The sequence below is a fragment of the Polistes fuscatus genome, unplaced genomic scaffold, assembly GCF_010416935.1.
Source record: "Polistes fuscatus isolate 324 unplaced genomic scaffold, CU_Pfus_HIC Scaffold1, whole genome shotgun sequence".
Taxonomy (NCBI): Eukaryota; Metazoa; Arthropoda; class Insecta; order Hymenoptera; family Vespidae; genus Polistes; species Polistes fuscatus.
Genome location: NW_025112997.1, coordinates 10,956,002 through 10,972,488, shown reverse-complemented (window position 1 = coordinate 10,972,488; position 16,487 = coordinate 10,956,002). Strand labels below are relative to the sequence as shown.

The 16,487-nt window shown below is 33.1% G+C and overlaps 1 protein-coding gene across 1 annotated transcript in view; it reads right to left on the bottom strand.

The window, feature by feature from the left end:
- Positions 1-248: 248 nt before the first annotated feature.
- Positions 249-16,487, bottom strand: part of LOC122514476 (cilia- and flagella-associated protein 43-like) — a 75,067-nt gene continuing 58,828 nt past the window's right edge. Inside the window, exons 14-16 of the mRNA XM_043631382.1 lie at positions 1,364-1,783; positions 1,160-1,261; positions 249-777 (exon numbers count right to left, since the gene is read on the bottom strand). Of these exons, the coding sequence (XP_043487317.1) occupies positions 445-777; positions 1,160-1,261; positions 1,364-1,783 (855 nt within the window). The 3' untranslated portion in view covers positions 249-444. The remainder of the gene's footprint in view (positions 778-1,159; positions 1,262-1,363; positions 1,784-16,487) is intronic.

The window sequence follows — 16,487 nt, the reverse complement described above, 5'->3', positions numbered from 1 at the left end:
TTCGTACGTCTAGACAATTTAATCATTATTAATAAATGCCTAATCTCGTCTTCTTTACATGTAAATTCACGCATGTACAATATTTTTGTTTATTTCTTATTTTATTTGTTTCTAATAAGATTTCGTAATGAGATAATAGTTATAAATAAATGAAAGTTTAAATTAAAAAAACAACTCAGACGCATCTGTTTTTGTTATTTTCTCTTAATCAGAGATAAAACAGTTATTTTCTATTTTGGGGAAAAACATTAGAAAAACATGAAACAAAAAATGTTATCATTTAGTAAAAATATCGATAGCTTCATTAACCTCCACAAGATAAAAGTGGAAATTCTGATTATACAATATTACAGGTCGGCGTAATCTTTGGAAAAAAGCGTATTTTGTTTTCTTTATGACTATATTGTTAATATATCAAAGTGATAAGATATATATTTCAAATTGTTATGCAAAATGTAATTTATTGAATCGTAGAGTCGGATAAATTCGAAGTCTTAATGATTCTAATCGCGAATGTAACATCAATAGCTCGTCATAATTTTCTTTTATCTTCTTATCGAGTTCGGTTCTTTTCATAATGATGAAGAGTTTATTTCTACGAAATTTATCATTTTTCTTTTTCAAGGGCTCTAGCGTTTGTGAAGACAATTTTCGATTTTTGATTTTCAAATTTTCTATTTTGTTCGTCAATTCAATGTTTCTTATTCGCCAATATTCTATATCCTTAGTAATTTTTTCGAGACGGTTTCTTTTGATATCCAGTAGTTTTTCATATGGCTGAAATTTTTCGCGTATTTGTTATTTATTATTATTTAATTTCAAGATAAGACTCATTTGCATGATCAGTATTTTTAAATATTTTTAGTCAATAAGTTACATACCTATATTTGAATTGAAATAAAGATCGTTTATTTAATACTAAACGTACCACGAACAGTAAAATGATAAATATTTTGTAGAATTAATATGCTGTGTTTAATATTTATAAATATTTTAAATTAGAATACATACTGACTGTTTTTATATTCATCAATGTCATATCGATTACTTATATTGCACATTAATTTTAATTAAAAATACAAAATATATCTGGATAAAAAATGTTTACAAATACTGACTCAACAAATAGCAGAGTTTAAATAAATTCTAAGATACTCACGCCTGCCGTGGCACGTGAATTCTGTTCGATATCTTCGTATTCATTTCTTGGATTTCCCGCGGTCGGGAGTTTCCCCAAGTATTTTTGTAAGTCTTTCGTTATCTAAATAATAAGAGGAAGAAATAAAAGCATTGAGATTGTATCGAAATACACACATATATAGGTAGACGATCGTTACTTTCAAGGATATATTTGCTTCCTCACTTTGATTTCGCGAAGATTTTTTAATTCCTCTTGTAGATATTTCAATGTGTGCCGTAAATACTCGTGTCGCCATTTTTGATGAGATATTTTTTTTCGTAAATCGACTGACTCCATCATAGCTGTCAATTTTTTATTATCTGTTTTTTTGATTTCATCATTCGTGGAGAGGAATGCTTGTCGTGATATCAACACGACGTCCGTGAAATCTTTAAAACCTTGACCTCGAAGTGGTACCTCAACTTGTCCCATCTTCATTACAAGCTGTATCTCCTTATTCTCGACATATCGATCAAATTCTTTTTCTCTTTTATCCAACTCTGCTTTTGATCTGTTAAACTTGCTTTGTGCAGCTTGTTTGTTTCTTTGATAGAAGATCAAAGTTTGTTCGCCTTCGGCTAATTCCACAATACAGCATCTGACCTTTGATATTTAACAAATTCGTTCACATAACATTGTTTATTACCCTTATTGATATTATCATTTTTAAACTTTTTTTTTACACATAACCGGTTTGTTTGTAGCAACATTTTTTTTAATTTAAGAAACTTGAAGAATTTTTAAATAACAATTTAATATCTATACAAATAGAGGTGAAGTAACAATATTTTATAATTTGGCTTGAATAACTGAATAATTAAACCATTTTATTTTCAAAAAGATAAATAATTAGAATAATTCGAGTAAAAATAAAATAATTTGAAAAATGCTGATTTAAACGAGTCAATATTATTATATCGGATTATTGCAGAAATATAGTAGTTACGGTTTTTAATACAATATAATTCACAATCAATTTTTTAGAATTTGAGACGGATAAATATTTCAGGCAAAAAATACTTGTTTTTATTTTACGAAAAATTTGTTATTATTATAAAATAGAATTCTATTCTATATCTATAAAATTTTATACATATATATAAAATTCTATATCTTCTTAAAATTAAATAATTTTTGTCTGAACAATTTTTATTAAAAATGATGATTTTTCGAAATAAAAAGTTTAACACCCTATACATATTTTATAATAGCCTTATTATACATATTATTCTAATGTTACATTAAGTATAACTTATGTTAGACTTCAAACAAAACAATGCGTCTGGAATCCACATGTGACTGAAGTGAAACTAAAGTTTTTTATGTTGCCAACTTTATTGAACTATTAAATTTTCGTCAAAGTATGTAAACGATTTATCCTACTTCTGTGATTTGCAAACGATTTAATTAGCGTTCACACATTGAGTGCCACACGAATTTATTGGTTGTACAAATAAGTCACTGCTGTCTGACAAAAGACCGCGCCACGAGTAAGCTATGGTATATCGTCGTATCATAAAACGTTATATCATAAGGTTAGACATCTGTCAACAATTTAATCTTAAAATATTAGCGATTTTATATCAGTATATTTTGTTCGTGCGAAAATGTCGAGTTTAAATCGAAAAAGCGTCATTTACGGCAACTTTTGATTTACTTTTTTAATTTGAAGAAATTTGCAGCTCAGGCACATCGATGGCTTATAGAAGCATTTGGTGAGGCTGCCTTAAGTTAGAGAAGTTGACATGAGTGGTTTCAAAAGTTTAAAAATGATGAATTTGACGTCGAAGACAAAGAACGTAATAGAAGGCCGAAAGTGTACGAAAACGCGGAATTGGAATCATTATTGGATGAAGTTTCGTGTCAAACGCAAGGAGAATTTGCACTTACATTACTGGAACTCTCTGCCGAACACAATTAATAAGATTGAGCTAAACAGTCAGTTAAAAACACGCCAACTACTACTCCAAGATACGACAAAATTATTCTTTTGCATGATAATACTCGTCCACATGTTGCAGCGTTGATCAAAACCTGTTTGAAAATACTCAACTGGAAAGTTTTACTCCACTTGTTGTATTTACCAAACATTGCTCTTTCTGATTACAACTTATTTCGATCGAAAACGCATGGCCTGTCTGAGCAGCACTTCACATTATATGAAGATACTATAAATTGAGTCGATTTGTGGATAGTCTTAAAAGGCTTCTTCTTCCGACGAAGTATCCGTATGCTACTAGAAAGATGAGAAAAAGTAGTGGCTGGCGATGTACAATAACTCGAATAAAAAATTAAGTACTATTCTTTCATAATAAATGTCCAATTTTTGATAAAAAACCGCGGAGACTTAGCTAATATAGGCAAATTCTCATCAGGCAATGCACGCTGTTTACAATTATAAAATAGGTTAGTGTTTAGTGTCAGTTAGCGGTGATTGAAGCTGCCTAAACGGAAAGTTCAGTGTCAGTCATCGATAACTGACGTGACATTCAATGTGTTAAGAAGACAAGTGAACGGTCCAGGATAGTTTATACGTTATCAAGCAAGTTTCGATTTGATATGGATATGGATCGAATGTTCTCGAAATATGTATTAATGTGGGAGAGATCGATAACGTTAATGTAAGAAAAAAACGGAAATGAGAATCCATTCCTATTAAAGCTCGTTTGACAACGGACAAACTACCGTGAACCGTTCATTTGTCTCTTAACACAAATACACATACACGCATAAAACCATAGACGCAACTACCCTATAATCCCTTACAGCAGACATGTCAAACACGCGGTCAGTCAATATGTACATAGGTTGCGGCCTGCTGAGACTTTAAAAATTTTTGGAAAAAAAATATTAATTAATTATTTTAAAGTAACTTTTATTTTTATGCGTATGCAGTTCAATTTAATGCAGTTGCATTTTAAACAAAAATTATTTCTTTGGCGAAAACGAATTGAGGAAGAACTGGCACCTTAATCAGTACTACGTTATTTATTTATCGCTAAAAATGCCGTTGTAGATGTGATATTGATTGTTGTTGCATTATGAATCGTTGAACGATGCTCCGATGATGCGCTGTTTGATGAATTCGTTGCTTGTAGATACATGATTTGATGCTACGTTTTCTTTCTTGGTACTGGTTCTACTTTGTCATCTGGAGCTGACGCGATTTCGAATAGTCGTTCTTCGTGATGTTGAGTGAATCGAGTGATGAGCATTGAGTACAATGCTTATGCTGTTGTTTCGAGAGTTTTTATAAGAAGAAGATTATTGTCATCCCTTCCCTAGGCTGATTGTCCAATAGCAGGAAAGTTCACCTCTATAATCCATCGATGCAGAAGGCTAATGTTTTTTACTGGAGATGGTAGTGAAAAGTATGCAACGGAAGAAACTTATTTAGGAAAAAGGAATTCATTTCTCTTGGTAGGAACGCATGTGTTATTCAGCAAGTTGACACCACTTGAAGGGTCTGTCGGCTGAAGGTTTTGTCGCACCGATGCTTCTCGAATCATTCCTAGGTTTGTTTGCCAGTTTTATGGCCTTCAAGAATGTGCTGTGATATTCCTTCTGCATTTTCGAATACGATTCTCATGATTCGAACAGTACCGAAAGATATGCTGCTCGATTCACTCCTTACATGTTACATTTTTACGTAACACAAATAAAAAAAGAAAACTTGTCTTACTTTAAAAACTGTCAATATCTATTGCTTAAATCATCTAAATTAAAGTTTAAAGAATATGCTCACCAAATTGAATTGTTAGAAACGGAATTCAATCAAAGATTTTTCGGTTTTCAAAGTTGTGAAGTAAAATTTTGTCTTCTTATTTCACCTCTATCTATCATTAGCCATTTAGCACTCGGAGCGATAAGTCGTGTTTATTAAAAGCAATAATAAGTGTTTACGTGAAGCAATAATAAGTTAGAAGAACAAATAGATATATCCGTATTGTTAAGCTGTGTATAATTCGGCAGTTAGTGGTAGTGTCATATAAACAAACTTGCCGTTACAGCAAGTTTGAATCCATAATGGAACAAAACTTAAATTTGAAGCTAAACCTAATCAAAAATGTTAAAAATTATGCCATTAACAATTAACCAAAATCTTGGAGACTAAACAACGCCAGAGTATATAGATACTGATGACTTAAACACTAGAGATGACGCTACGAAGAAGCGGAAATTCAATTCATCAAATAGTTACCTATCTCTATCTGATCTGGATGAACTTCAGGAGAAATGGCTAAGCAAAATACCAGTGAAAACTGCCATAATTATTAAGAATAAGACCAAACATCATCTACACAGTAAAATAGCCCACGATTACCTTCAAGCCACCACAATTACCTTAAGAACTTAGGGTAATTCACTTAAACTCTCGGCTAATTATTCACCGCCAAGATTCAAAATTTCAACCGATCAATGGAACAACTTTTTTAAGTTATTAGGTAATAAATTTATAGCAGCTGGCGACTTCAACGCCAAGCATCCAAATTGGGGATCCAAAATAACTTTACCACTAGGTAAAACATTAGACTCATGCATAACCAACACAAACCTAGACATCCTCACGACAGGTGAACCAACCTACTGGCCCTCAGCTTATAACAAAACTTCCGACTTACTAGACTTCGGCATCCTAAAAGGCTTAAATCTACTTCACTTTAAAATTGAATCATCTCTTGAACTCAGCTTTGACCATTCACCCATAATAATCACATACCAGAACAAATCTATCTTATATAAAAAATCACCAGCTCTGTGCAATAAAAGTACACAAATCGAATGATCTTCGTAGAAATCTTAGAATCCAAATTGAATTTTAATATTCTGTTCAAGATCTTTTTTCAAATAGAAAAAGCAGTTAATAATTTAACAGATGCTATACGAGAAGCAGCGTAAGCGTTTACATCTCAAAATGTTTTATCCAGAAAAATATCGTCATATCCTAGCAATATTTTGCATAAAATAAAATTAAAAAGGAGAGCTAAAACTAGGTGGCAGAAAATTAAAACAAGGAGTAATAAAAGACTACTAAACAAATTAATCAAAGATGTTAAGAATAGCGTACGGGATAACAACAATGCAGAATTCAAAAGATACCTGACATCACTTTCACCTCACAAAGATACTAATTGCACTCTTTGGAAAACAGCAAAAAGATTCAAAAGACCAGTAAAATCAATACCAGCCATACGAAATCTTGACGGTTCATGGGCGAAAAGCACAGAAAAACAAGCGGAAACCTTCGCAACAAACCTAGAAAATATATTCAAAGCACACATCTTCAATACCCAGACATACACAGTCACTAACGTAAATGACTTCAGAAGCAAAACACAATCTTATTATAACATTAATAGCACAACAGCCGAAGAAATTAGAATGTTAATATAACAAATCAAAATAAGAAAGGCACCAGGTTACGATCTAATAAATGGTAGGATACTAAAATAACTGCCAGCTAAAGCAATAAGGATGCTCACAATATTATTTAACGTAATATTACGTGTCCATCGCTTCCCAAGTACTTGGAAACTCGTGGAAATTATAATGCTTCCTAAACCTAATAAAGATCCGCATGATGTAAACTCTTATAGACAGATATCACTCTTACCATTACTATTTAAATTGCTGGAAAAAATAATATACAAAAGAATGAAACGAATAATTTCGGACAAAAACCTGATTCCTAACCATCAATTTAGATTCCGAAACAAACACTCTACCATTGAACAAGTACGCAGACTAACTAATACGATAATCACAGCTTTAGAAAATTAAGAGTACTGTTCCGCCGTCTTCATAGATGTAGAAAAAGCTTTCGATAAAGTGTGGCATCCCGGATTATTACAAATAATCAATGAACACTTTCCACACTCGTATTACAAACTCCTAAAATTTTACCTTTCCGACAGAACGTTCTACGTAAAAATAAGACACTCATTCGATCATCAAACTAATCAAAGCTGGGGTTCCGCAGGGAAGTATCCTCGAACCAATTCTCTACACCCTCTATTCGGCAGACATGCAAATAAACGCAAACTGTACAATCTTAACATTTGCAGATGACACGGCAATGCTTACCATAAACAAGGACCCACAACAAGTAATTCAATCGTTACAAAACTAAATCAACTCTCTCGAAGAATGGCTACGTAATAGGAAGATCAAAGTAAACTCTACCAAGTGTAAACATATCACGTTTACACTGAGGAGAAACCAAATACCGAAACTACAACTATATAATACAGAAATTCCGCAAGTAACGACGGTCAAGTATTTGGGACCACATCTAGATTCAAAACTAACATAGAAAAAGCATATAAATGCCAAACTTGAACAAATTCGTTTAAAAAAAAATCAAATTTCTTGGCTAACTGGTAAACAATCTAAACTTAGCATAGAGAACAAACTAATAATCTACAGATCAATAATAAAACCAATCTGGATCTATGGAATACTGCTATGAGGTATAACAGCGAAAAGTCATATTGCCAAGCTCGAGGCTCATCCATAATCCTACGCACAATCATGAATGCTCCATGGTACGGCCATAATGAAGGAAGGACTTAAACATTCCCACGATAAAAGAAGAAATAACCAAGACAACCTGCAGATACAAAAGAAGAATTGATATGCACGTAAACCCGCTATCCAACGATAACTAAAACCTATATATCTCTAGAAGGCTGAAAAGAATCCACCCAGGAGACCTAGTAAGAAATTAAATCTAAATGAAATAAATGACAATAGTGACGCTATTTCATTGGAGAAACCGTCCACGTGCTATCTTTTTTCACTTATAAAACTATTTACGAAATGTCTACAGAGATACATCATATTAATTACCTAGAATTATTAGCGGCCTTTTTTGCCTTAAAATCATTTGTAAGTAATTTATCCAATTGCAAGATACTACTTAGACTAAATAACATAACAGCGTTAGCGTATGTAAACAAGATGGGAGGAGTTAAATTTCCTCATCTCAGTGAATTAGCTCGAAAAATATGGCAGTGGTGTGAGTTTAAAAAATTGTGGATCACAGCTACATATATATACACATATATATATATATACCATCTAAAGAAAACCATAAAGCTGACTTTGCTTCAAGACAAACTAACATAGACACCGAATGGGAACTAGCTGGAAATGAATTTGGAAAGATTAATAATAGATTTGGACCCTTTTCGGTTGATTTATTTGCTTCAAGGCTTAACGCTAAGTGCACGCGTTTTTATTTTAGATTTCCAGATCCATTAGCCACATCTATTGATGCTTTTACAGTGCTTGGGAGGAGGAAAAATTTTACGCTTTCTCTCCCTTTGCTATTATATTACGCTGCCTGCAAAAAATTAAACGAGACAAAGCAGAAGGTACCTTGGTTGTTCCTCATTGGCCAACTCAACCATGGTCCCCACTCTTCATGTCTCTCTTAAGGGGTTATACGCAGTTAGGATTTTCAAAAAATCGATTTTTTTTTTTTGCATTTTCGGAATGTACATATATTTAAGTATATTCTCTGAAAATTTCAAATCGATCCGACAAATATTCTTCACTTTATGTAAGCTGCAAACAAAAATTTTTAACTATGTGTAAACGTCTCTTTGAAACTTTAAACGCGTTTTTCTCAAAACAGTATTTTCAAAGTCGGTGATCTCGATTTCTCAGAAATAGCTCAACCGATTTGTCTTATATTTTTACACAATATTCTTAGATATATTCCTCGGTTATTGACGAGAGGAATAAGATTTAAAAAAATTATTACTATTTTTTTTTTTACAATTTAGAGCGAAAATTTTAGTCAAAAACAACAACTTTTTTTCAAATAGACGCAATTTTGTCAAAAATCAAAATTTTCAAATTCCTCTCGTTAATACCTGCATTAATCTATCCTTTAAAAGAATCCACCATATTTTTTAATTTCGGATTATCCAAACCGCCAAAATGAAGATCACCGCCAAACGTCTTTTTTTAGAGGACGTTCAGGAAATCATCTACAGGAGCAGTGCAGATTAATATTTTTACAGAATCGACGCGCTATTGTATTCTCAAAAGTTCACTCTATTTGAATTACCAACAATATTTTTTGAGAAATAAAAACTGTTTCTAGAAAAAATTCATGAAAATACGTCTTTTTCAAGCCTCGCAACTGCGTATAACCCCTTAAAAGATCACCCTCTAATCCTTAAACCTTCAAAAAATTTATTATTATCTCCCTGTAGGACCAAGACTCATCCACTATCAAACAACCTGTCCTTAGTGGTCGGGAACTTGTCCGGGCGGCTTTCTTGAAAAAAGGACTAGAGGAAAATTCAGCAGATGTAATGATCAACTCAATCGCGAGCTCAACATTGAAACAATATCAAAGCTCTTTAAAATTATGGACAGAATTTGCAACAAAAAACAACATCAATATACTCAACGCCAGCATTCCAGAAATAATATCCTTTTTTACAAGAAGATTCGAAGAAGGAGCCAACTACAGTACATTAAACACCACCAGATCTGCCATAGCTTTGATTTCACAATCTGATTTATCATCCGACGGCTTAATATCAAGATTTCTAAAAGGAGTATACCAACAAAAACCATCTAGACCACGTTATTCAAGTACTTGGGATGTCACCCGAGTTTTGGAGTATTTAGAGGAGTTACATCCACTTAGTGCCCTTAAGCACAAAGAGGCAGCTGAGAAGGTAACACTCCTACTAGCGTTAACAACTGTTCACAGACTCCAAACATTAGCGCTAATTAATATTGATAATATTAAGCATTCAACTACGGGTATAACGATTAAAATACAAGATTTGATTAAAACATCTAAACCTGGTTCAATTCAGCCAGAATTTATGCTTCCTTTCTTCAAGAGTAATCCTAGTATTTATGCAGCTTCAGTGATACTAGAATATTTAAATTATACAAAGGATTTGAGATGTAGCAGTAATACAAATTTACTGATTTCAACAATTAAACCCCACGGACCAGCAAGTGCCCAGACCTTGGGACACTGGATCAAACACATTCTGCACAAAGCGAGAGTTGATATGAATCAGTTTTCCGCTTATAGTACCAGACATGCAGCAGTCTCAACAGCATGTAAAAATGGCATACGTGTGGATACAATACGGCAAACAGCTGAGTGAAACGAGCCCGCCGAAGGCGGGTGAAGTTTGATCGAGATTATATGAAGAGTCTCGTTTGAAGATGATCCTTTTCCCAACCCATAAAAATACGACCAATATCACCCAACCTTAGGATCACCAAAAGTCATCAAGGTGGGTATGACAACAGTGCTTAAAAAGCTAAACATAATGAAAAACAAGGGACGTATGTGTGGACGCAGACCCATCGAGGGCGCTCAGAGTGCTATGAACGGGAAATTTAAATTTAAATACTCTAAAAGTTGTGAAGTTTTAGGGCAGTAGACACTACTACATGTTATCATCATCTTCGAAAGAGACTCTTCATATAATCTCGATCAAACGATTCCGCCGAAGGGCTCAAGACAATTATATCGATACATTTCATAAAGGACGCAGACCCTCTGTTGAGCTACACATGGCTACATTTTTATTATATCATATTTATATCATATTTACTTTGTTTTCACAATTTAAAAAAGTTAGCAGCAGCGCAATGGGTAAAATCATTGTTTTTTTTTAGTTATTTTCTGGTCTTTAGTTATAAGTTTAAAAATAAAGCCTTTGACCAATAAGAAGAAAAAGAAGTGTTATTGTAAATCTATTAATTATAGAACTGTTAATATAATTATTGTGAGATCTGCCTATGGGTATATATAGATTTTATAATATTACTGTTATGTTATTCGCTTTTGCATGTTTTATTAGTGATAATTATATTGTAATTTGTAAATTTATTGGAGCATAATAAAGTATTTTTCAAATTAAAATTCAAGCGCAATGGATAACGGCCCGAATTCGTAACCGCAAAATACATTGGTCGAATCTCATTCGAAACAATTTCTTTTTTTCTTTAATTCCAATTTTATTTCTGTATTTCTTATTTTCATTATTGTAAAGTATGTTTTATTCACTTTATTACTTATTCTATAATTTTATGAAGTGAAACTTCTTACCTTAGGGAATGGTAACGACAAAATTTTATGAAATGATTGTGTGAAGTGCGTGAGGTGTGTAGGCTTGTGCTGATCACCTGCAAGGATTTGTTGAGTAGCACTGGTTGCCATCGTGGGATAAGGTTAACCTTTCGCTACGGCGCTCCGTTCCGCGGGAGTAGCGCCACTGCTACTTGCAGTGGCTTACGTCTTTCAATGGTATTTTGGAATTCTCTTGTGTGGATACTTTTTTGAGAGTTATGTAACAACTGTTTCGTCATTTTATATGAAAAACATAAAAATGAGTATAATTTGAGTATTCAGAAATTAACATATTAACAAATTTAAGCGTAAGCGTAGGTTCACGAGACACCGACTATAGTCGGTGTCCATACACACAGCTCTTCGCGCGGCCGCCGACTATAGTCGGTGTTCGTAGCGAAAGGGTTAAAGCCGGATAGGCTACGATCAAGGATTTGTATGTAGCTGTTGACTGGCTGTCAACGTGGGATAGGGTTGTAGCTAGACGGGCTACGACCAAGTCATCAGGGCGTTTTGCGACAAAGGATAACGTACGTTCGTAGGGCCGATAACGAGCCGAAGTATATTGCGTTATCTCAATAGTTTGCGGCGGAGACGGAAGGTAAGAGAGCTCTTTAGCCTGCGTCAAAAGGTACCTCACGACGTAGTTGCGTTAACTCGTTCTTTCTTCAACTTATCCGCAGGTTACTGCTTATTGTATCGATTTCGTTTCGAATAAAGCTTTCGTTTGCCTCGGCTTTTCTCTCAATTTCGTGTGAGTTTTTTTGCCGGGGAAAGCTGCTCTGAATCGCGTAAAATTGTGTTGATTGATTTATCTATCCTTTCCTATCTCACTCATTCATGCGTTGAAATCATTACTGAACTCACGACATTAATCTTTAATTATTTCCTGTCTTATATATTCTAAAAACAACTTTATTATTTAATAAATAATTAAATATTAATAATAATTAATCAGATAATAAATAATTATATTTAATAAATAAATAATTTATTTTTATTATTTTGGGTATATTAATTTTATATATATCCATATAAATAGAAAAAGTTCTTTTTGCTTCTCATTTATTAAATAATTAAATTTAATAAATAAATAAATCATTTATTTTTATTATATTTTGGTTATATTTATTGTTCATATGTACGGATATATAGAAAATAAATTAATTTTCTATGAGCGTGAATTTTGCAGACAAATTTTAAAAAATTGATACTGACCCACGTAAAATAACTTAAAAAAATTTTTAATTAAAAAAAAATGCGTCTCTAGATATGAGAATTTTGAATGCGTGCTTTCTTAACAATTTTAAAAAGATATTTTTAATATGAGTAAATTTTTAAATTTGTCTGCTGTCTGCCTAATTCACACTTATAATTTTCTATACTTCTTATATTAACATTAAATACTGAGTTTTTATTAAATTTTTTAAATTTAATTATTTGTTATTTTGTTTTGTTACGTCAAATAAGTATACCTTCTTACGTAAGTACATAGGTACACACACCCGTGTTTTTTTTAAAACAAAAAAAGGGCTGAAAATGAGACGTATTTTATAAATAAAAAGTGATTGAATAATTTCAAAAGTTTGTATTTGAAGTGTCGTTAGATCACTGATTATGAATATGATATAATTTTTTTGGTAGAAATAATAATGAATTAAAAATCAAAGAAAATTTTTATAAAATACATTTCTTTTTAAAATTTTGAAATATTTAATTTTTTCTAAAAAAAATATTTTCTTTTTAAATTATCTATTTATTAGCTTATATATTATATTTGTTTGTAATTATATATCTTTTTAATTACATAAAATAGTGGATAAAGTGGTAGGTCTTTATGAGTACGGTTGTGCATTACCGTACAATATCTTGAGTAAAAACAAATCGGGGATAAAAGAGAAGCTAATTTTTTAATATTATGTTAGGTAAATGTACAATGAATAATTTGAACTTAATTAAAGCGCGCTCATTCGTATTTGTCTTATATTTAGAGCTTTTTGAAAAAATATGTCGAATACCGTATCGGCTGTGTTAGCATAACAGCTGCTAGTCTCAGGGAAGTAAAACTAGTTGTTATAGTCTCTGAGGTGAGTGGGTCCCAGTCACCACGACACAGAGCGTTCTCAAAATGCGGATACAGGAATGGCCTCTTTTTCTCGGATAGGGATAGAGGTTAGCTGCGAATAAAGTGAATAAGCAGTCGCGGACAGCCGATTGGAAAAAGCCCTCCTAATCGAGGGTTGGGCGTAGGTCTGATAAGCTCACACCGTAAAACGATTTTATCTGGTAACAATCAAACCTCGCCATGGATTCTGTTCGGGTAAAATTTTCTGCAGGTAAACTATTCCCCCGTTCGGATCTCCGAGTGGGGAACTATTGCCGGGTAAAGTCCAAAAACAAGAGAGATCTCAAAGTTGATACGTGGAACGCTCGAAGTCTGTACAGATCCGGGGCGTTGCAATCAATGGTCGGGGAGATCGAAAAGTGCGAAGCAGAAGCCGTCGCGCTGCAGGAATCTATATGGGCCGGTGAAGGTTCGCTTAACACGAGGGTATATACGCTTCACTATGGAGGGTCGGAAACCTATAATTTTGGCGTCGGGTTTATGATTGGCAAGAAAATCTTATCTGCGGTATGAAGAATTAAATTTATAAGCGAAAGATTAGGATTGCTCGTTGTGCAGGGTCGATGGTACAAGATCGCGATAATCAATAGGCACGCGCCGACGGAAGACAAAGATGAAATTTTAGACGGATTCTACGAGGAACTTAAACACCTCGTGGATCAATTGCCGAAAGACTACATGAAAGGGAATTTTAAGACGAAAATTGGTAAAGAGGATATTTTCAGACCAACGATCGGGCTCGAAAGTTTACACGAGGAAAGTAACAATAATGGAATAAGGGTAATCAACTTCGCGATCGGAAAAAATGTTATCGTTAAAAGCACGTATTTTAAGCATAGAACTATCCTAAAGCGACACCAGTCGGTCGCGCGCAGCGACATAAACACAAGCTTGGCTCAGCGTTCGAAACTGTACTAATCTGAAACTTCCTATGATTTGTATATACACGTGCGCGGTACAATTAACTTTGCAAGATGTTTGATAAATAATTACGGTTAGTTGGTTATTAAACAAAAAAAGACTTATTGTTGCAAATTGAATAATCCATTATTAATAACATTTTTATTTTAATACAAAAATTTAGTAATCTTTAATACTATGATATCTCTCAAAACATGTTGGCACATGTAATGCAATTTTACACTTTTTGCATTCCCACGTTGTCTCACTGCGTTTTTTATGCTTTGTGCAAACTATACATCTTCGTTTTGGGTGTTGGTTCGACGGCGTTGGATCTATATGTTTAGGAAAATGACTCCACTGTTGAGCTTGCAATCTTAGTGGTAAATTTTCACTTGACAACTGTTCTTTACGGTTGTAGTTCGGTAATGGTGTATTTTCCAATAATAATTCGGCTATTTTAATCTTATATTCTGCGTATCCCTGTCTTTTTTCAATATTTATCATGTTATGCAAAATGAAACAGTTAAATAAAGCCATGTCAAACAGGTAAAAGAAAATTTTGCGATACCCCTTCATACACTTTCTCATCAGAGGGAAGTACGCTAACATTTGATCTTGTCGATCAACTCCTACCATTCCTTTGTTGTATTCGATGATACACTTTGGTTTCCAAGTAGGATTGTGTTGCTTTTTAATTTGCTCAGTCATTTCTACTGTTGTATGTTTTGTAGATAAAATAAAAACGTCTCGTTTATCTTTCCATTTTATTGCCAGTAATCCATTGCAGCTTCTCATTTCATATTCCCCTATTTTTAATTTTTTTTTCAAGAAATCTTTTGGCATATTTTTTCTGTTTGCGCGCACTGTTCCAATGACATTAGTTTTACTGTTGAGTAGAGTTACAAAAAGATTTGGTGAAGAATACCAATTGTCCAAATATAATGTGTGTCCTTTGTGTAAAATTGACCTTGATAATTCTTTGACCACAGTTTCAGATGCATTTTCTGTAGTATGTATTTTGTCACAGCCGGATTGTATTGTTTATAGGATAAGCGTCCTTTAAATTTTATCAATGATTCGTCAATTGTAATGTTCTCTTGCATAGTATATATTTCTTGGAATTTTTGATTAAAATAATTTATTACGGGTTTTATTTTGCTTAATTTATCACTTCTGTTGACCACCTTATTATTTGCAAAATGCAAAAATCTACTTATTTGTAAAAATCTTTTGTACGGCATCGTTTGTCTAAATATGGGGGTTTCAATAACGGATCTCTTAGACCAATACATTTGAACTGAAGATTTCTTCACATCACCCATAATTATACATAGGGCAATATATATTTTTAGTTCATCACAGTCAATAGGAAACCAAGCTTCATCTATTTTTCTTCTTTTATTTCCATTGTTTATCACTTGTTTCGCGTATAGATTTGTCTCCGTCACAAGATTTTCCCAAAATATACTATTAAACATTATATTAAAAACGCCCACTTCCTTTTTGCTTGTACTCAACTGATCTAATGTTGCCTCTTTTATTCCGGGAATTTCCATATATTGCCATATTTTTGGTTGGTTCTCGTTTTTTTTCCAGACCCACAACTCAGGTGGTTGATAATAATCTTCATTATCGGATTCATCGCTAATCACCAGTTGCTTAGTAGTTTTTCGTACTAAACGTACAATGTCACTACCATTGTCGCTACTACTGGTAGCAATGTCATCACTATACTCAATACTAATTTTTCTTTTGGAAGATATAATGGGTGATTTTATAATACTTCTTACATAAGATGTAACGTCAAATGCGAATGAGAAGAAACTGAACGTCGCGTCTCTGGAATGTCTCTGTGACCTATTATATTCATGTAGGATTGGAAAAAATGAAAGCAAGAAACATGAAGATATGAATATTCGAAAACGATCGTTGCTAATAACAAGATTTAAGATTGTAAGATTAGATTGTATCTAATATTCTGAAATGTTTTGTTTTTTTCGCCCGGTAGACTTACGACGCCTCTGAGGCGTCTTATTCGTTTTTGGTCCCAAAACCTTGCGACGCCTCTGAGGCGTCTTATTCGTTTTTGGTCCGATAACCTTGTGACGCCTCTGAGGCGTCTTTGTAAGCTAAAGGGTTAAACATTATAAAATATTCTA